Genomic DNA, 22,383 nt, shown 5'->3' on the forward strand with positions numbered 1-22,383 from the left:
TCTCTGCCTCTCTCTCTCTCTCTGTAACTATCATAAATAAATAAAAAAAATTAAAAAAAAAATATCAGTAATGGACTTTTTTTTTTTTTTTTTAAGTAGGCTCTGCACCCAGCGTGAAGCCCAGTGCAGGGCCTCAACTCCCCAACCCTGAGATCAAGACCCGAGCTGAGGTCAAGAGTAGGACACTTAATTGACGGAGCCATCCAGGTGCTCCAGTAATGGACTATTTTAAATAAGATGCAGTTTGGTTATTTTGTTCAGGTTGGCTTAATTATTTGCCCCCAAAAGATTCTGGCCAAATTCCTGTGACTAGGTAAAAATAATTTGAATTAGTATTTTATGATCATTAAAATTATTCTTCTAAAGTTCTTGAAAACAGATTGTGTCTTAAGTATTTGTCTACCTTAAAAAAATTACTGAATCCTTTAATGTGCAACAATATAATCTGAGCCCTTAGGATATTAATAATCTAGTAGTGTCTTCATGAAAGTTGCCAGAGCCCTTCACCAGCATACTACAATTTACATCCCCAATTTACATGATAGATTAAAATAGTTACCTAAGGATAAGAAAAGAATGGTATGTGGGTAATGATACAAAGTTGAAAAGAGATATTTATTGAGCGTTTATATGCCATCATATTACAAAAGGGAAAGGACATAAGGGAACTTAAAATGACAAAGCATGTAAAACAAGATGGTGACAAAACAAACATGACAGATTTCTTAGGTTGACCAATTCTCATACAGTTATATCTATAGCGCATTATTAACTTATGTAGCAAATATTTTCCAATATCTTCAAAGTTAAAAAAATAGAGAACCAAACTATATATTCTGTTAGTAGAGCACATATACAATGGTCATGACACATTTATTTTTACTATTATAGCAGGTAAAATTAAATTAAGAGAAAGTGTTTCAATTTTTTGGACTTGTTATAAAATGAAGAGGTCTAGATTTCTGGGTAAGAGGGATAACTAGCAATCCCACAGTGATTTCCACTGTTTCTTGCCATCCGAATATATCCTTGGTCACCAAAGTTGAGGCCCCAGCTTTAGAAAAAGAAATAACACAAAATTACAAATGAATATAATCAAATCACATTATCAACTTTTTATCTCCTAGATTGTTTTTCTCCTAAAGTGATTATATATGAAAAGCTAAGCTACAAAACAAAATTAGAACAAAATAGTATAACAATTTCCCCAGGGCTTTTAGGCAATTTTCAAAGGATAGTTTGGAAGGCTTTAGTGCTATATTGATGAATAGACTTAATACCTAAGGAAAACAATATAAATTCCAACCCAAACCTTTAATCGTCCTACTTTGTAAATACACTTTCTGCAGGGAAAGGGTGTTATTGTTCTTTCCAAGGCCCCACCTCTAAATGTTTTTGCATAACAGGACCATAGGTTATTATTTTCTATCAAACTTAGATCCCCCCCTTTTTTTAAGATTTTAATTTATTTATTCATGAGAGACACAGATAGAGAGAGAGAGAGAGAGAGGCAGAGGGAGAAGCAGGCTCCATGCAGGGAGCCGGACGCAGGACTCGATCCCTGGTCTCCAGGCTCACGCCCTGGGCCGAAGGTGGCACTAAACTGCTGAGCTACCCGGGCTGCCCAAGGCTGTATTTTTTTAAAAAGGGGATGGACTCTACTTGAGTCCAATCAAATGTACTCAAACTTGGATAATAGCAAACATAGCCACCTCTACTTACTGAGTATTTAGTGTGCTAAACCACTGAGCCACCCGGGCTGCCCTTGTCTTTTAATACTCATTCAAATAACCTAGCTAAAAAGGCCTTTCCTGACTTCCCAGGTTAGGCCAAGTACTCTTCTGTGCTTCTACACTCTTAATGTTTATCACATTCTATTGCAATGTTCAGTACATGCAACTATCTGTTTTTCTGACTCTATAAGACTATGGGTAACTCAAAGGATGATAAAAAGGCTGTATTTTTCATTGCCAAATCTGCTTGGCACTCTGTCACTTGGTAAATACTCAGTATATGTTTGTTGAATCAAGGTATGAATAAAGATGCAAAAATGAATAAGAGACTATTCTACCTTTAAGAAGTTTATATTCTAGTGATGGAGCATATTTTACAGAAATAGCTAGAATTTATAAGGCATTTCTAAAGCTTAGAATTTAGAGAAACAATTCTGAGTAAATTAATGGAATATGGAGGAGATAGCATGTGAGATAGGTTTTAAGAATGAATAGAATTTTTAGTGAGGTTTTTTCATTCTAAAAGTAATGATACTTGTTAAAGATTTTTGAAAATACATAAAGGTAGAAAAAGATAATCATTATTAACATCTGGCATGAGTAAATATAATCTGAGTAAATATAATTCCTAATACATGGGCTTGATTGTGTAATAGTTTAATATTGTCCCTACTGTTAGACATTCTTGGTTGCTTACTGGTTTTCACTATCAAAGAAGAATGAATGAATGCTACAATTTACATAAGTTGGGTATGAAGTTTCCCCATGTTTAGGATTATTTTCCTCATATAGATTCCAAGAAATGAGAAAAAATTGGACAAAGAATGTGAATAGTTAAAACGTTCTTGATTCATATTGCTTTCAAGAAGGATTGTAACAATTTATTCTTCCACTAGAATGCATGACAGTGCCCACTTCACCATTAACAATTGGGATTTTGGTAGGCAGCAATGGGCTTTAAGGGCATTTCAGGAAGATGAAACAGCACAAGTAAAGAAGTAGTAATAGCTAAATGCCTATAAGCTTAGGGAATGATGAGTAAGTAGTTCACTGTGGCCAGAGTGTAAATATGGAGGCATGAGAACATAGGGAAAGAAAAGTCTAGAGAGCTATGCTGGAAACTAGATGATGGAGAATCTTGAATGCCTGGCTGGGCATTTGGACTTCATTATGATGATAATGGTAAACTATTTAAAATTTTTGAAAATAGGTTTACATGATCTATATTTTAAAAATTTACTTCCATAGCTGGGTGACAGTGAAATCTGAATTGGAACAGGAATAGAAAGAAGTATAAAATATGGTTCAAAGGCCAAATGAATAAGGCTTGTGGATTGAGGGAGAAAAAAAAAGAGTCTAAGATGATACCAAGGCTTTGATAACATGAAGATGGTGATGAATTACTCAAAACAGGGAGTGATTTTTCCCTTGGGATTGTTCTAAAATACTTTTGAGGGGTGGAGGATGGAATGGGAGTTTACATGGAAGGAGAGAGGGAATTTGAATTAGACTTGTTGAGAGAGAGAGAGTGTGTGCGTGCATGTGCGTGTGTGTGTGTGTGTGTGTGTGTGTGTTGTGAGTCATAGGGTAGGCAGGTGGGAATTTTGGATTTTTTTTAAGATTTATTTATTTGAGAGAGAGATAGCATGCACACATAGTGGGGAGGGGCAAAGGGAGAGAATCTTCAAGCAGACTCCCACTGGGCATGGAGTTGGGGGTGCAGAGCTTGATCTTATGACCCATGAGACCACAACCTGAGCTGAAACCAAGAGTCAGTTGTTTAACTGACTGAGCCAACCCAGATGCTCTGGAAATTTGGATTTTTCGCTAAAGCTGTCAAGTTGGAAGTTGGACATGGAAGGTTGTTGCTTAGTAGAGAGGTTAGTTTTAGAGATTGTGAATTTGGTATCATTCACATAGTGGCAGTAGTTGAAACTCAAGTTGCAGATGAGTTTGTTTTAGTACAGCTGGAGCTGGAGCATAAGGGACAGGTGGAAGAAAATAAGAAATGAGGCTAAAACTAATATAGCAAAATGAGTCAGGATAGTGTTATGTCATAGATGCCAAAGAAATAAATACAGCAGAGAGTTTATAAAGAAGAGAAATTTTTCACATTTCTGTGCTATTACATATCCTTTTTGGGTGATTGGGCAATTTATTTTCCTCCTAACACGTGAGCAATTCCACTCATCTGAAAACTTAATGCAAGTAACTAGTGCCTTCTCTGTGAAACTTTTAGGCATTTAGGCATCTCTTCATCCATGGCCCCGTAGCCATTGAGAGACGTCTATCATTATATCATGATGGGTTGTATTTTATTGTTAAAATATATCTAATTCCCCACTGGACTGTCATGTGAGCTTCTTTGGAACAGGATGATTTCTCATTAATTTTTGTATCTCCAGGGCTTGGATAATGCCATCACATTGTAGATGCCTAGTAAATTCTCATCAACTGAATAAGTGCTGAAAATAGGTTTTGAATTTAAACATTAAAAGATATAAATGGTCTTCAAGAAGAGCGGTTTCAGTAGAGATGGGAAGTCAACAAGAAAACATATACAGGGAGCCCTGGTGGCTCAGTGGTTTAGTGCTGCCTTCAGCCCAGGGCCTGATCCTGGAGACACAGGATCGAGTCCCACGTCAGGCTCCCTGCATGGAGCCTGCTTCTCCCTCTGCCTGTGTCTCTGCCTCTCTCTCCTTCTGTGTCTCTCATGAATAAATAAATAAAATCTTAAAAAAAAGAAAACATATACAAACAATATACTGTAGGAACCAGACAAGAGAAAAGATGTAAGTGAAAAAATAATGCTTCATATAAAAATGTTATCACTGGTCCAGGCCCAAGCTTATCAGTGCTGTGAATAGATTACAAGTGAACCAGGATGTTGTATCCCTCAACTACTTCCCAATAGGCCATACAAATACTACCATCTTTTTTGTGTGCCATATATTGTGCTAAGGATACAAAGACAATACAAATCTTTACCCAAAAGGGGCATACAGAATATTAGAGGGATAGATAGGTAAATATACATTTTAAATATAATGTATAAAATACTCCAGTATGCATAAGACATTTGGGGAGCATAGGAAAAAGACATTTTACTAGCCCAAGGATTTAAAGGGAAATTTCTGGTATGGAGAATGCCTTAGCTGGTTTTAAAGGAAAAGGAGGAATAAACCAAGTGAGGAAAAAGAATACTCCAGGCAAAGAGAACAGTATAACCAAGATATGAAGATATTAAAGGTAAAATGATATATATGGGAACTCTGTGTAGAGTTCAATTTAACTGGAAAGAAAAGTGTGAAATAAGTGCCAGCAATTGAGCCTGGCAGGGCAGGCAGGGACCACAACATAGATGACTTGTCTTCTCTACTAGGGAACATTAATTTTATATCAAATGGTACTCTGTAGAACAGGTATAAGCCCAGTTTGTCATATTTGAAACAAACCAGTTTGGAAGCAGTACAAAAGATGGGCTTAAGAGTAAAGGAGACCAGTTTGAAGGCTATAGGAATAGTTTGGGCAAGAGACATCTGTACCAAAGCAATAATGGAAGAAATGGAGAGGGGACAGAAGCAAGGACAGATACATGTAAAACTAGTTTGACTTGTTGCTTGATTAGATCTGGAGGGGCCTACAACAAATCCATAGTATCTAATTGAGTGACTTTGTTGTGTGTTATTGCCATTTAGTGATATAGGAAGTTCTGGGGAGGACAATAGGGTAGAGAGGGTTCTGAATTCTTTGGACATATTGAATTTGGAGAAACTAAGATGCATAGAAATGGATATGTCCAGATAAATAAGTCCAAATTTCAGGGCAGAGGATAGAGCTAGAGCTGAGATTTGAAAGCTATCAGCATATAGGTTATAGCTAAAATCCTAAGAATGGAGTGATAGTACCCAGGAAAAATGTAGGCTAAGAAGAATAATGAGCAGGGTGCCTGGGTAGCTCAGTTGGTTGTTTCTGCTTTCAGCTCATGTCATGATCCCAGGGTCCTGGGGTAGAGCCCTGCATTGGGCTGCCTGCTCAGCAGGGAGTCTGCTTTTCCCTCTCCCTCTGCCTCCCCACTCCCGCTCCCACGGGAGTTCTAAATGCTTAGAACTTTAAAATATTTTTGATAATATGATGCCTGCAAGATGATCTGCAGTTTTTTTTTTTAAGATTTTTTTATTTATTTACTCATGAGAGACACAGAGGCAGAGACACACCCAGTTCACGCCCATTTGTGCTCTCTGCTCTCTCTGAAATAAATAAATAAAATCTTAAGTAGAAGAAGAAGAAGGAAGAGGAGGAAGAAGAGGAGGGGATAAGGGGGAGGGGAGGAGGAGGAGTGTCCTGGGGAAAGGATGGAGCCCTGGAGGAAAGACCAATATTTAGGGGCTGAGCAAAGGAATAGATATTTATAAAGGAGACTGAGAAAGAATTATCAAATATTCTAGAAGATAAATCATGAAAACAAACTACTGAAGCCAGAATAGGAAGTGAAGAAATAGGGGCACTGAGTAATAAATTTAGAATGTCACTTTATAAGAAGCTATAAATGTTTATCATTGTCATTATCATGATCCTCATCATCATAATCTTAGGAATGTATTTTTTGAAGCTCCTTTGAATTCCTTATTTTAATTAAATATACATTAAAGTGCAAATATATTACCTGTTTTTCACAAGCCAGTAGTCTTTCCCATTAAGGTTACCATAGCCAACCACTAATACTCCATGATTCACATTCTGAGTACAGGATGGTTCATAGTAGACACCTGAGAATAAAATACAGGTGAAGAAAAAGAGTGAATGGTATGTGGCAATGAAGGACATTTGAAAATGCTATTGCTTTTAGTAGACTATTTTATATACATGGTAAGTTAAATTATAATTTTAGAAACATATACTCTCATTAAACTAGAGTTCATAATTCTTTGCCATCAATGCTGTATTTGTCAGTTTTCTTGCCAAGTTTGGTATCAGTTCAATCACAGCTCCCTTGGAAATCTTTGATAAACAGCTACTTTTATCTAATTTTTTAAGGATCTTATTTATTTATTTATTTATTTATTTATTTATTTATTTATTTATTTAAGAGAGAGCGAGAGCTCTCAAGTGACCATGAGCAGTACGAGGGGCAGAGGGAGAGAGAGAATCTCAAGCAGACTCTGTGCTGAGCACGTACATCCTGACACAGGGCTAAGTCTCACTATTCTCAGATCATGACCTGAGCTGAAATCAAGAGTTGGACATTTAACCAATTGAGACACTCAGGAACCCCCTTTTTCTAATTATTTTTAACTTAGATCTCTATATAACAGAGTCAATATAATTGACTCTTCAATTACTGTATTTCTTTGTATATATTCCTAACTTGTTTATTCTCTATATTTTTATGCTTTCCTAGATGAAATGATCTTTAGGGTGAGATTTTTTTTTTAATCAGTATAGCTATTTATTTATTTATTTATTTATTTATTTATTTAAAGATTTTATTTATTCATTCATGAGAAACAGAGAGAGAGAGAGGCAGAGTCACAAGCAGAGGGAGAAGCAGGCTCCATGCAGGGAGCCCGATGCAGGACTTGATCCTGGGACTCCAGGATCAAGCCCTGGGCCCGAAGGCAGGCGCTAAACCACTGAGCCACCCAGGGATCCCCCATTTACTTTGTTTAACACAATGCTCTAACACTGGTGGGTGTTCTCCTTGTATACTGCAATACTATACCTACAGTGCACAGTGGCTACAGGAGTTAGGAGCCCAGGGTCTGGAGTCAAAGTAACATGGTTTCTAATCCTAGCTAGCTGATCACTTCCAGACTATATGACTTTAGGCAAATTAACTGTCTAAGACTTGTTCATCTGTAAATAAGGGTTATTATGAGGATTAAATAAGACAATGCAGAGAAAGAATTTATCATAGTACTTGGCATGTAGTAGTAGTAAGTTTTGATGAGTATTACTTTACTAATTAAAACCGGGTATTAAAACATATATGTGAAATGGAGGATTTTGTTTAACCTGAACACTCAGAGTTGAGGTGATGGGGAATGATAATATTCTTTCTTGTGATGCAGGGGCAGCATATAACAAAAGGATAATATATCAGAGTTTTTACCACTTCTGTACAGGAAGAAAGAATAGTGGCTCGCATCTATAGCCACAGACACAGGTCCTTTATTGGCCACAGCTTCTTTTAAGGCATCTTCACTGCCAAAGGGAAGTTCAGTATACTTTGAACATGTGGCAGCTCGCTTTTTTGAGTCATATCTGCACTTTCCATTCTGCAAAAAAAGGTATAAATCAGATAAAGAAGTATATTTCAACTTCCTTTATAAATCACCAACATCCTAAGTCTGGATTTCAAATATGTTTTCTTTCCTAATTTAGTTTTTCAAATGTCTAAGTTTCCTTCCTCCTTTTAAAGAAAGAAAAATAAAATCTTCCAAAACAGTTCAATGTTTCACCAGTAATAGAGGAAATACGTAACTATTATATTGTTTTAAATTGTGAACATCTTCATGCATGCATCATAAAGTCCCTCAGACTCTCAAGTGGATTATGGGTGTATACTATGTAAAGATCATAAACTCTATACTAGAACTTTAAAATCTTTTTAAAAAGATTTTATTTATTTATTCGTGAAAACCAGGCTCCCTGTGGGGAGCCTGATGTGGGATGAGATCCCAGGACCCCGGGATCACACCCTGAGCCAAAGGCAGACATTCAACCACTAAGCCACCCAGGTGCTCTTAGAACTTTAAAATATTTTTGATAATATAATGCCTGCAAGATGATCTGCAGTTTTTTTTAAAGAATTTTTTTATTTATTTACTCATGAGAGACACAGAGGCAGAGACACAGAAGCAGGCTCCATGCAGGGAGCCCATCGTGGGACTCGATCCCAGGACTCCAGGTTCACGCCCTGGGCCAAAGGCAGGTGCTAAACTGCTGAGCCACCCAGGGATCCCCTGATGATCTGCTGTTTAAATGAAGGTTTATAAAGACCATGTAATCTGAAAAACATTTAGAGAGTATATTTTCATAGGAAAAGAGAGGTTATAGGGGTAGCCTGGGTGGCTCAGCGATTTAGCGCCACCTTCGGCCCAGGGTGTGATCCTGGGGACCCGGGATCGAGTTCTGTGTCAGGCTCCCTGCATGGAGCCTGCTTCTCCCTCTGCCTCTCTCTGTCTCTTTCTGTGTCTCTCATGAATAAATAAGTAAAATCTTAAAAAAAAAAAAAAAAAAAGGAAAAGAGGTTATAAATTCACTTTTGTTGTGCATCCTTTTAAATGCTTAATAAGAAAAAGAACTTGAAAGAAATAAACCAAAACAATGGTGGTTAAGGTAGGTTTTGGAGTGGTATTTTTTATCTTTTCTAAATTTTCTGTAATATGGATATATTAATTTAATAAAATATGTCATGAGCTTGTGAAGAGGAAGAAGACAGCATTATGTAGTTAGTGTTTTGGTAGAAGATTGATGTTGTCAATGATCTGAGAATAAGGTTGAGCATGGGAGGCCGTAGGAAAAACAAGTTAAAATGCCAGGTAGACAGAGAATTCTGAGGTTTATTGAAAATCCATTTCTTTAAGCATGAATTCTACTTGCTTAAAACCATTCTGTCTCTGATAAATTAAGACTATTGAATAAGGAAGAAAACTCTCAAAAATATAAGAATTCCTGATCAGGATTTTCATACACTGCTTCTCAAGCAATTGGCTTGGTTGTGAGTTTAGTTCAGCTAGTAAGGGATAGCATAAAGTCATAGATTAGCACAAAAAGTTTGTGACATACCATGGCTTTGTAGGGATAGGAAGCTTCTGAATCAATGCCGTTGTTATCAATAATATACTGGAAAGCAGTTGTCATGAAACCGCCATTGCAGCCTTTATTCCCATATTTTTCAGTTGAGCAATCTACCAAGTTCTGTGCACTCAGAGACACCAGCTTTCCTGTTTTTAGCTTCAGTTGTGCTTCCAGGGCCCCCACAGCGCTGAAAGCCCAACAAGCACCACAAGAACCCTAAAATAGAGACAAAGTCACAAAGACAATCATAAAAAGTCAGTAAGGAAGACTTCTATAACACAAACTGGGCACCTCCCAACACATGTCAGCTCCTCCCCCATTACAATTTCTTCATTTCTTAGACATGGACATGAAGACTAAATACTTGATTGTTCTCTTCTCAGAACAAGGTCCAATATTGATAGAGATTTGCAAATGGCTGAGCTCAAAGCATAATTGCCGTGGTCAAATATATTAAGAAACAGTACTTACTAAAAAAAAAAAAAAAAAAAAAAGAAACAGTACTTACTGAGCATGTGCTAGATCCCAGCTATCTTTACCTATAAATGAGGTAGACTGTCATCTACAGTACAGTGATTTTGAGAGGAGCTAGGATGATTCTCTTGACCTAAAATACCCTTTCTCTTGTCAAATAAGGCCTGAAAATATAAGGTTAAATCTTTTCAAACATTTTTAGCTTCATAATTTTTTGATCAAAGATCTTTTACAGGGAAGCATAAACAAACAGAAAAACACAAAGCTGCTTTAGTTAAAAAAAGGTCCAGAGCCCTATCATAATTGTTCTAATTCAGATCTTCCTTCATTCCACCTTGTTCTCTACCCAAAGGAAGCAAATTTAATTTGATTTTTTAAAAGATTTTATTTATTTATTTATTCATGAGAGACACAGAGAGGGGCAAAAACATAGGCAGAGGGAAAAGCAGGTTCCCTGCTGAGCAGGAAGCCTGATGCGGGACTCCATCCCAGGATCACGACCTGAGTTGAAGGCAGACGCCCAACCACTGAGCCACCCACGTGCCCCTGATTTTGTTTTCGGTTTAAGCAAAATCACCCATTAAAATGCAAGCATGCAGAGAAAGGAGCTCGTTAAGTTATTTATTTATTTATTTATTTATTTATTTATTTATTTATGAGAGACATAGAGAGAGACACAGGCAGAGGGAGAAGCAGGCTCCATGCAGGGAGCCCAAGGTGGGACTCGATCCCAGGTCCCCAGGATCATGTGCTGGGCTGAAGGAGGTGCTAAACCGCCGAGCCACTCAGGCTGTCCCTTGTTAAATTATTTATAGTTAACACCTAAACATGCATTGGATCTTCCCAAACTTTCTTTTTTTTCCCCCAAACTTCCATTTTATTTTACTTTATCTTTTAAAGTAGGCTCTATGCCCAACATGGGGCTTGAATGCATGATTCTGATGTTGAGAGTTGCATGCTCCTACTGACTAAGCCAGCCAGGTGTCCCCAAGCTTTTATTTTATTTTATTTTATTTATTCATGAGAGACAGAGAGAGAGGCAGAAACACAGGCAGAGGGAGAAGCAGTCTCCATGCAGGGAACTTGACATGGGACTCGATCCCTGGTCTCCAGGATCACGCCCTAGGCTGAAGGCAGCGCTAAACCGCTGAGCCACTTGGGCTGCTCCCAAGTTTTTATTTTAGAGAAGCTCTAATAAGAAACCCAAAACTAATTACAAGAAAAATATCTAGGTAGAAAAGAATAAGATACTGGCAGTCCATTTACTTCTTAAATTTTACTTTCTTGGAGAGAAAATGAGTGAAAATATCAGTGAGGGTGACAAAACATGAGAGACACCTAACTCTGGGAAATGAACAAGGGGTAGTGGAAGGGGAAGTGGGCGGGGGGTTGGGGTGACTGGGTGATGGGTATTGAGGGTGGCACTTGGCCGGATGAGCACTGGGTGTTATGCTGTATGTTGGCAAATTGAACTCTAATAAAAAATTTTTACTTTCTTCATTGGTCACCAGCCAGGGGATACTGCTTAGAACACTTAGATTCCTCTCCCTTATCCTGACCTCTGAGGTGATGCATGTGTTTTGCCCTTAGTTATCTCTAACTAATTGAGGATTTTTGCTGCTTTTTTTTTTAATTTTTTTTATTTATTTATGATAGTCACACACAAAGAGAGAGAGAGAGAGAGAGGCAGAAACACAGGCAGAGGGAGAAGCAGGCTCCATGCACCGGGAGCCCGACGTGGGATTTGATCCCGGGTCTCCAGGATCGCACCCTGGGCCAAAGGCAGGCGCCAAACCGCTGCGCCACCCAGGGATCCCTTTTTTTTTTTAAGTAGGCTCTATACCCAGTGTAGAGCCCTACCTGGGTCTTGAACTCATGACTCTGAGATCAAGAGCTGAGCTGAGCTCAAGAGTCAGATGCTTAACCAACTAAGCCACCCAAGCACCCCTTAAAGCAAACTAACGGATATACAAAAACAGGAACAAATTTTTAAAAACTGTACTGTATTTCTTATTGTAACAATGCAAGCGTAGTCATGAGTTTACTTGACTGGTACAATTTATAGGCTACTCTCAGCTCTAGGTTTCTCCTCTCTTTCAACACTGAAATGGAGGAAGAAACCTCCTGATCGATACGCTCTCACACACAATACTGTTTCTCAAGCAATTGGCTTGGTGAAAGGTCCAGTGCAGTTGATGGATAGTATGAGCACTAAAAGTCTGCCTTAAAGAACTCTATTTGCTCAGTTCATAGTTTTATCTAATGTGGCTGTAACCATTGGTGTTCTATCAATTTAGATTTATATAAGTTTGGTAACTTACCCTAAAGGATTGTGAGTAATCTTTAGGCAATGTTTTCTAGAATTAATAAAAAACAAAAGAAATAGTAGCCTGTGAGTTTCAAATATTCCCCTAAAAAACATGTTAAGGAAAGTGGCCACAGTAAGACAAAACAAGGATTAAACGGTGGAAAATACATTAAAGTATGATATGTGGTCATTGTCCTCAGGAATTTGCAATTTATTTATTTTTCTTTAAAGATTTATTTATTTATTTATTTATTTATTTATTTATTTATTTATTTATTTATGAGAGAGAGAGAGAGAGAGAGGCAGAAGCAGGCTCCATGCCAGGGCAGGATCGTGCCCTGGGCCAAAGGCAGGCGCCAAACTGCTGAGGCACCGAGGGATCCCCAGGAATTTACAATTTAAAATTTAGTTGGGACAGGACGCCTCGGTGGCGCAGTGGTTGAGTGTCTGCCTTTGGCTCAGGGCGTGATCCCGAGGTACAGGGATCAAGTCCCCTATCGGGCTTCCTGCATGGAGCCTGCTTCTCCCTCTGCCTGTGCCTTTGCCTCTCTGTATCTCTCGTGAATAAATTTTTTAAAAAAATCTTAAATAAATAAATAAATAAAATTTAGTTGGGAAGACAAGAATAAGAAAAATCATTAGAAATAACATAAGGGGGTGTGGGGTGGGGGGGCAGCGCAGGTGGCTCAGCGGTTTAGCGCCGCCTTCAGCCCAGGGTGTGGTCCTGGAGTCCCGGGATCGAGTCCCATGTCGGGCTCCCTGCATGGAGCCTGCTTCTCCCTCTTCCTGTGTCTCTGCCTCTCTCTCTCTCTGTATGTCTCTCATGAATAAATAAATAAAATTAAAAAAAGAATAAAGAAAGAACATAAGGGAGATTCCACTGCCAAATTATGTAGCTAGACTAAGTATTGACAGAAAAGAAACTCTTCCTGGGGTACAGAAGCCTGGGATGACAATACTCACCTGGTATTTCACTTCAGTAACACAGCCCTTCTCTCTCCAGTCCACAGAATCAGGCAATTTCTGATTAGAGTTTGACCTATAAGTGACATTTCTCTGCCATTGGCTGGGAACTCTCAGGGAACCCATCAAAGATATCACTTCTTCACCAGTCTACAAGGTAAATATATTCACTTATGACCTTCTTTTCAATATTCTTTTTCTTTTTTTAAGATTTTATTTATTTATTTATTTGAGAGAGAGAGAAAGAGAGAGACAGAGCATGGGCAGGAGAGAGGGGCACAAGGAGAGGGAGAAACAGACTTCCCTCTGAGCAGGGAGCCCAACGCCATCCCAGGACCCTGGGATCATGACCTGAGCGGAAGGCAGACACTTAACCAACTGAGCCACCCAGACACCCCTCTTTTCAGTATTCTAATAACTGTAACTTTTAATATATTTAACAACTGAGAAAATTAGTGGTAGTTGTGACCAACATGGGTACTGCTGTCTGATAGGGGAATTATCTGGATTTCTTTCACACTTTGTCTTAGCACCCAGTCAGGCATTGGGAAGAAGAAAATAGTAAAAACTAGAAGTTACAGGAAGGCAGATTTTTGGTTTAAAGCAAGGCCGAATTTTATAAAAGGGCTGTTTAAAAAGTGGACTGAACTGGTTTTCCTTTTGAGAAAGAATTACAAAAGAGATGCCTGCATTTAAATAGAAATTTAATCTACCTGGGGTGTTCTCTTCCAAGAGGCACTGTGATTCTTAATTTTGGTCTCAACAGTAAAGTTTTGTAGGGTAGAAAAAAATCTAAAAACTAATGGAGAGTATTTGTGATGTTAAATACCCACACTCCCTCATTAAGAAAGCAGGTGGAACCATACTGAATTATCACTTTAGAGGTACCTAAGTATGGTAACTTACTCTAAAAGATTGTGAGTAATATTTAGGCAATGCATTCTAGAATTAATAAAAAACAAAAAGCAATAGTAGCCTGTGAGTTTCAAATATTCCTCTAAAAAATTTATTAAGGAAGGTGGTCACAGTAGGACTAAACAAGAAATCTGCAAATTCTTCTGTCCTTAAATTCTACTGTTTTCTAACTTCGTACACACACACACACACACACACACACATTACTTTGCTGTTTACCTTCAGATTGTCTTTGGGGAAATGGAAATCATTCTTACCCATAGATGAAAGTAGGATTATTTGTAATTTACTTACCATGTCTCCCAGATGGTTCATGCCTAGATCATATGAATGCATTCCCATTGAGTGTTCCAGATTGTGAAGCATCACAAATTTTAGATTTTTTTCCCAGATGAGACGCCGTGCTACTTCCTCATTCTAAAATGTAAGGAAGAAGAACATAGTCACAGGCATATATGTTAAAGATATTGGAGGTTCAGTTCCAGACTACGGTGGTAAAGCAAATATCAGAATAAAGTTAATCAAATGAAGATTTTGGTTTCCCTGTGCATAGAAAAGTCATGTTTATACTATACTGTAGTTTATTAAGTGTGCAGTAGCATTATATTATATGAACTTTGAGATAAATTATAAAGGTAGGATACTAATCAAAAGTAATTTTCATTCATTCCAAGGGACTGGAGTCATTAAAAAGAGAGATAGTATTCATTTAACCAGATAATGGTGCTAACTGAACATCTAACTCTAGTTAACTTTGAAATTAGAGGCCTGTTTCTAAAGGGGACTGGATGAGGGTAAAATTCATCACTACTAAGAAAATGGGAAGCCTGGGTGGCTCAGCGGTTGAGCATCTGCCTTCAGCTCAGGGCGTGATCCCAGGATCCAGGATGGAATCCCTCATTGGGCTCCTGTGGGGAGCCTGCTTCTTCCTCTGCCAGTGTCTCTGCCTCTCTGTGTCTCTCAGGAATAAATAAATAGGGATCCCTGGGTGGCGCAGCGGTTTGGCGCCTGCCTTTGGCGCAGGGCGTGATCCTGGAGACACGGGGTCGAGTCCCACGTCAGGTTCCCAGTGCATGCATGGAGCCTGCTTCTCCCTCTGCCTGTGTCTCTGCCTCTCTCTCTCTCTCTCTCTCTCTCTGTGTGACTATCATAAATAAATAAAAATTTAAAAAAAAAAAAAAAAAAAGGAATAAATAAATAAAATCTTTAAAATAAATAAATAAATAAAATCTTTATTTTTAAAAAAGTACATTTCTTTAAAAGATTTTTTTAAAAGATCCCAGATCCCGGATCCAGGTACCCTTCAGCCCTGAGCTGAAGGCAGATGTTCAACCACGGAGCTACCCAGGGGTCCCTAGAGATTTTATTTTTAAGCAATCTCTATACCCAATGTGAGGCTCAACCCTACAATCCCAAGATTTAGAATTACTTGCTCCACTGACTGAATCAGCCAGCTGGGCCTCAGAAGTAAATTTTTTAAGTAGGCACTATGCCCAACATGGGGCTTGAATTCAATGACCCTGACATTAATAGTTGTGATTAAGAGTCTACTGACTGAGCCTGCCAGGCATCCCCAAGCTTAGAAATATGATATAGTTATAGGACTTAGTTATTTGAAGCACGAGGGTTAAGATCTTAAAAACCAGTAAGTATGCATTGAGAGGCACCTAGGTGGCTCAGTGGTTGAGCGTCTGCCTTCTGCTCAGGGTCCTGGGATTGAGTTCTGCATCAGGCTCTCCACAAGGGAGCCTGCTTCTTCCTCTGCCTATGTCTCTGCCTCTCTCCTTCTGCCTATGTCTCTTCTCTCTCTCTCACAGAGAGAGAAATTTACTCTCATGAATAAATAAATAAAATCTTTAAAACAACAACAACCAATGAGTATGCATTGAAGTAAAAACAAAAGTACAAAGTGGGAATTGAAAGTAAAAAACATCTGGTAATGCTTCTATATGCCCAGGACTGAAATAAGGTCTTTTTGTCCTTGAATATGTACTTTATCCCCCTTGGCCTGGAATGTTCATTCGAGTTACGATTTTGTTTGCTCCCTGACTTCTATGAATTCTCAGCTCACACATCCAGAATTCAACCTTCAATGAGGGTGCTTCCTTAAGCATTCCATCATATATAGTGAATAATCTCTCTGAACCTCTCACAGCCGTTTCCCAGAGCCCGCCAGCTCTAGGTCTCACTAGACCCCCAATGTCTTGCTTTATTTTTCTCTACTGCTCTTATCACCACCTAACATACTATATATCTGCTTATTTATTTACTTAGTTTCTGTCTTGCCTGCTGAGATATGAGTTCCACAAAAACAGGAACTTTGTTTTTTTCTTGCTATATTCTCTGGTACCAAGAATAGAATCTGGCAAGAAATGAGTGTGTAAGCATTTATGGAAAACATTGCTCATAAGAATCTAAGTTTCAGGAGGAGAAAGCATAGAATACTTGAGTAAAAGCAAATTGCTCACTAACCTCTTCCTTGTATTGTTTGCTGTAGGTTTTCTTCCAGAGATTCCAGTGATGATCCAGAGTGGGATCTTTATGTACTTGTGCCACTGCATAGGAGCACAACGGAAGCAGCCCAACTAGCCATTTCCTTGTGTTAAAGGAAAGGTAACATAAGAGGAATAGTTGTTAGCTGCACATATTATGCCCATATTTTTTCATTAAAATAAATAGCAACATAAAGTCTGTCAGAAGGACAATAGAAATCAGAATTATAGAGGAAACTTTCTGTGATTTATTGTCACAGGGAGTAACGGTAGATTTATGACTCTAATACCACTTCCAATACTTTGTAGCGCTTTAAAAAGTAATTTTCAGAAATTTCTTAATATCTAGTATATCAAACTTTCATCCAAGGTAGGGGGAATTGGGTAGGGGAGGGAGGCAGGGATTTTACAGGATTTGCCAACAAATCTAATCAAGGGAAATTGTCACACACACCCCTATCCATAAGAGGAAGGCAAACTGAAAAATCAGTTTATCTAAATAAGTTTTGAATACAGGGGCTCTTCTTAACTGGTCTATTTATATATCCACAACATTTAGAGGTAGTTGAAAGACAACTCCTATGTATCGTTTTCAAATCCTAGAATCATTTAATTTTTAAGTCATTTTTCCAATAACGAAAATACCCACTTCAAAGGAAGCACTTAAGTAAATTTTTGAAAACACCACTTCTATATTTAATACAAAAAGACTTTAACAGTAATTCAGTGACTACCTCCCTCAAACTGGATTCTATTTTCTGTTTTATTTTAAATTCAAAAGAGCTGGAATTTTAGCCATGTCATTCTTCAAATTATATTCCAAAGAAAGTTATGTTTCAGGCACAGGTTTAGATGTGTAAGCAGACATTAACTTTTCAAAAATAGATTCTTTTTAGTCAAAAAAAGAAGAGGCAAATTGAATGGCACAATATTTTAGTTTACTTCCTGAAACCAAAGATTTAAAGCCTGGCAAGCACAGCAAGCTAAAGACACAAACAGAGGGTTTAAAGATCAAACAGTAGAAAAAGAACAAACAGTACATACATGAAAGAACCTGCAGGTGCTCCCATACTAATAATGCCTGGTGGTGAATCCTCTCCAAAGATTTTAAGGCAGCAAAGAGACTTCAGTTAAATTGACTTTAAAAAGAAATCAGGCTTGTCACATGAGACATCCACAATGAGGAAGTGAACTTTCATTTCAGTTTCATTTAAAATTTAACTACATCAGCTATCTCTGGCCCTCACCCTTATGGTTTTGGAGACAAAGTGGGTACAGTAAGCCGTCAAAAAGAGCCCCCAGTGGAGCAGATCAGTAGAACAAACTCAGCAAAATAGGAGCAGTGCCAATTTACCCTTTAATCCCTCATCATTTTGATAATTCACTTTACCTCAAAACACCAATTTTCAGATGGAAACATTTATTTATGAGGAGATTAGGATTAAGCTCCTGAATCATCCAGCTTCCTCCAGAATTTCCTATGAAAACCTGTGACCATCCATCACTACTACTCTCTCATGCTCACTCAGCTATTCCTTGGTTCATCAATTCAAAATGTCTTTTTTTTTTTTTTTAAAGATTTTATTTATTCATGAGAAACACAGAAAGAGAGGCAGAGACATAGGCAGTGGGAAAAGCAGGCTCTCTGCAGGGAGCCTGATGCGGGACTCCTCCAGGGATCACACCCTGAGCTGAAGGCAGACACTCAACTGCTGAGCCACCCAGGCGTCCCCAAAATGTCTTTAGGGATAGTAATATGTATTAGGTTATTTATAGAAAGAAAAATATACCTAGGTACATCTAAGTGTTAGAATGGTTAGCTAAGTAGAGGCAGGGGTAAGATGAACTAGCATTTTATTTTTTTATTTTATTTTTATTTTTTTTAAAGATTTTTAATTTATTCATGATATACACAGAGAGAGAGAGAGAGGGAGAGAGAGGCAGAGGGAGAAGCAGGCTCCATGCAGGAAGCCCGACGTGGGACTCGATCCCAGGTCTCCAGGATCACACCCTGGGCCAAAGGCAGGCGCCAAACTGCTGAGCCACCCAGGGATCCCCTGAACTAGCATTTAAAAAATAATTTGCATATTCTTAATTACTAATGAGGTTGAACATCTTTTCACACATCATGGACCATTCGAGTTTTCTGTGAAATGCCTCATATGTTTTGTTCATTTTCCTATTGTATTGTTGCTTTTACTTAGTGTTTTGTAGTTTTATATATATATATATTCTGGCTACTAATCTTCAACAGTTTTATATCCTAAAAATATCTTCTCTCAGTCTTTCATAGATATCTAGCTTATATTGACTTTTTCTATATGAAATTTTACAATATTGATGTAGAAAAATTTATTCACTTTTACCTTTGATATATGTTTTTTTGGTCTTATTTAAGAAAATTTTTTTCATTCCAATGTAAAAAAGATACACTCATTTAATCCTCATAGTTTTAGAATATTATATTTTTCTTTTTTATGGTCGTTGCTTTTAGGTCTTTATTTCATTTGGAATTTAGTTTTTGTTTATGATATGAAGTAGGGAGCTTATTTATTTGTTTTCCCATTGTGATGGGAAACCTCTATCATATACCAAATTCCCATATATACAAAGGTCAGTTTCTGAGCTCACCAATTTGCTTTCTTTCTATTGCTCTTTCAATAACACACACTTTTAATTAAAAAGGTTTTTTTTTTTTTAAGATTTTATTTATTCATGTGAGATACAGAGAGAGAGAAGAAGAGACACAGGCAGAGGGAGAAGCAGGCTCCATGCAGGGAGCCCGATGTGGGACTCGATCCCAGGACTCCAGGGTCAGGCCCTGGGCCAAAGGCAGGTGCTCAACCGCTGAGCCACCCAGGGATCCCCAATTAAAAAGGTTTGTAAATCTTTTGAAGTCTAGTAGGACAAGTTACCCCTGTAACTCTTATGTTTGTTTTCCTTTTTCAAAGTTGTCTTAGCATTTTGTGCATCGTAGCTTTTCCATGTGAAAATTTTAAATCAGTTTATCAAGTTTTCTGAAAAATTTTATCAGACTTTTTATTTGAATGGCTGAATTTGTATTTATATTGAATTGCAATATATATAGTTGCATTGCTGTATATGGAATTACATACATATAAATATATACATTTGGGGAGACTCAATGTCATATTGAGTCTTCTGTTAGTAGACATTTTCAGGTTTGTAGTCATTTAGCTTTAACATTTTTTTTACATATTTTAAACATATGTGAAAGTAGAGATAATAGTGAAATGAGCCCCCATAAAACTATTATCTTGCTTCAAGTTATCCATACATGACCAATGTTGTTTTATTTACACTCGAATTACCCAGATTATTTTGAAGTAAATCCTAGAAATCAAATTATTCCCTGTATAAATATTCCACTGTGTATCTCTAAAAGATATTCTTAAATATAACTATAATACCATTATCACATCTGAAATAAATTAATCATAATTTCTTAATGCCATCAAACATGTTGTTGGAATTCACATTCTCCTTAATATATTTTTAATTCATTTTTTATGATGCCCAACCACTCAACTGCTGAGCCACCCAGGAGTTGGGATCTGGTTTCTTTTAATAGAAAGGATGTTTAAATACATAATCTAGGCACCAGGAATGTCACTGAATCAGATTGACCACTGTTTCTAAGCCTTTCAAAAGACAGAGCTAGGGAGTTTCATTGTATGTAATTTAAAAATATATTATAGGGGATCCCTGGGTGGCTCAGCGGTTTGGCGCCTGCCTTTGGCCCAGGGTGCGATCCTGGAGTCTGGGGATCGAGTCCTGCTTTGGAGTCCCACATCGGGCTCCCTGCAGGGAGCCTGCTTCTCTCTCTGCCTCTCTCTCTGTGTCTCTCATGAATAAATAAATAAAATCTTTTAAAAAATAAAAAATAAAAATACATTATATATCATACAATTATTATGTATATTATATATAATTATTATATAGATTAAATAAATCTCAAGATCACACTGATACTTCAAATTCAAATTCAAGGGTATGGAGTTTTTAACCTAACTTCACCAATCTTTCATCTGTACCTTTTTCAAACATGATGAAAATTTCAGTTCTCTAAAATATCAACATACTCATTTAATTTATCCCATAGTATTACATAACAATACCAAGCCACCACCAATAAGATTATTACTGAGAATTCAAAGATTTTAGAGGAGGGCAAATTTTGCCCCCGTTAGGACATATTCTGCTAAGAATGTAAATCAATCATTTTGTTTTAAGTCACCTGAAATAGTTCCCTGTATGGTTACACCACCACTGAAATAACCAGTAAAGTTCATTTGTTTCATTTTGCTTCTGATTTTTTTTTTTTTTGAGAGAGAGAGAGAGAAAGGGAGAGAGTGCACATGCATGGGGGAGTGAGGAAAGGGACAGTGGGAGAGGGGGAGAGAGAATTTTAAACAGGCTCTGTGCCCAGTGCAGAACTCTATGTGGGGATCCATCTCATGACCCTGAGATCAAGACTGAGCTAAAATTAAGAGCCACCCAGGCACCCCTCATTTTACTTCTGATTTTTATAGGCTCTTTTCAAATTTATGTAATTTTGTTTTATAATTATATACAATATATAAATGGACCCAAACCCAGATCAGCAAAATGAGGTATATTCAAAGAAGTCTCACTTGCAGTTCTGTTTTCTCTGTACTATTCCCTCCCTCCCTTGATAATAGGTAACCATTTAAACAATTTACAGTTTGTCTTTCCAGTAAAAAAAAAGAAAATATGCAAATGTATTATTATCCCTCCTTTCTTATGTGAAAGATAATATGTTATACGTATTTTTCTCCACCTTTTTTTTCAACTTAACATTGTGCTGGAAGACTTTCAATACTTAGAAATAGGAAAAGAAATGATCAGGTGTCCTTTCAGTGGAGTCTGGGCATTGTATATTAGACCCTGAGGCAGGAGGCAGGAATATCTGATTCTGGGACCCCTGGGTGGTTCAGCAGTTGTTCTTTGGCTCAGGGAATGATCCTGGAGTCCCAGGATAGAGTCCCGTATCGGGCTCCCTGCATGGGACCTGCTTCTCCTTCTGCCTATGTCTTTGTCTATCTCTCTGTGTCTCTCATGAATAAATAAATAAAATCTTTAAAGTCTCCGAGGGCTTATAGTAGATGTTTTCTATGTTTTTTCAGCTTTTCCTATTTGTCTTCATTGGGAAGATTGGACTGAATTCCCTAGTTCACCATACTCAAAGGGCAAATCTCTGATTCACTATTTTATCACTCCTCCACCATCCAATAGAAATATAAGGCAAGCCACACTGTACTTTTAAATTTTCTGGTAGCCTTTTTAAAAAAAATTTTTAGTAGCCTTTTTTAAAATAAAAAAATTCAAAAAAATAAAATAATACTGCCTTTCCATGGAGTCTTCTCTTTTTTTTCATCTTTTTCTTCTCTTTATTCTCATATTTTTTCAATATACTTTTATGACACTTACAAATTATACCACCCAGTTTGAACTTATTTTGTATTTTTATTACATAAGATAGTTTTATCTCCCCAGCTAACTGAAGAACACAGAATCCTATTTTACTCATCTTTGTTCTGTGGCTTAACAGATGTCAAGACATAATTAATAAATATTTGTTGGATTAATTTTTGTAATTACAATCTTCTGTATGTTTTATCTTCACTTTTGATTCATAACCCCTTGGCAGTGG

At 37.5% G+C, this 22,383-nt stretch overlaps 1 protein-coding gene and 1 long non-coding RNA gene across 3 annotated transcripts in view; one reads left to right on the forward strand and one right to left on the reverse strand.

Annotated features, from left to right (window-relative positions):
* The window catches only part of LOC111090721, a 42,039-nt gene extending 34,022 nt beyond the window's left edge, over positions 1 to 8,017 (forward strand). For both annotated transcript variants that reach the window (XR_005372756.1, XR_005372757.1), the window contains exon 5: positions 7,805 to 8,017. This is a non-coding gene — a long non-coding RNA (uncharacterized LOC111090721). The remainder of the gene's footprint in view (positions 1 to 7,804) is intronic.
* On the reverse strand, positions 585 to 17,864 carry CTSS (cathepsin S). The gene is made up of 8 exons (NM_001002938.2): positions 17,733 to 17,864; positions 16,669 to 16,792; positions 14,491 to 14,613; positions 13,282 to 13,431; positions 9,525 to 9,752; positions 7,846 to 8,011; positions 6,400 to 6,502; positions 585 to 1,054 (listed from the first exon to the last, which is right to left on the reverse strand). The coding sequence occupies exons 1-8, from the start codon at positions 17,756 to 17,758 to the stop codon at positions 955 to 957; spliced, it is 1,020 nt and encodes a 339-aa protein (NP_001002938.2). The 5' UTR covers positions 17,759 to 17,864; the 3' UTR covers positions 585 to 954.
* Between the last annotated feature and the right edge of the window lie 4,519 nt (positions 17,865 to 22,383).

The sequence above is a fragment of the Canis lupus genome, chromosome 17 (assembly GCF_011100685.1).
Source record: "Canis lupus familiaris isolate Mischka breed German Shepherd chromosome 17, alternate assembly UU_Cfam_GSD_1.0, whole genome shotgun sequence".
Classification (NCBI taxonomy): Eukaryota; Metazoa; Chordata; class Mammalia; order Carnivora; family Canidae; genus Canis; species Canis lupus.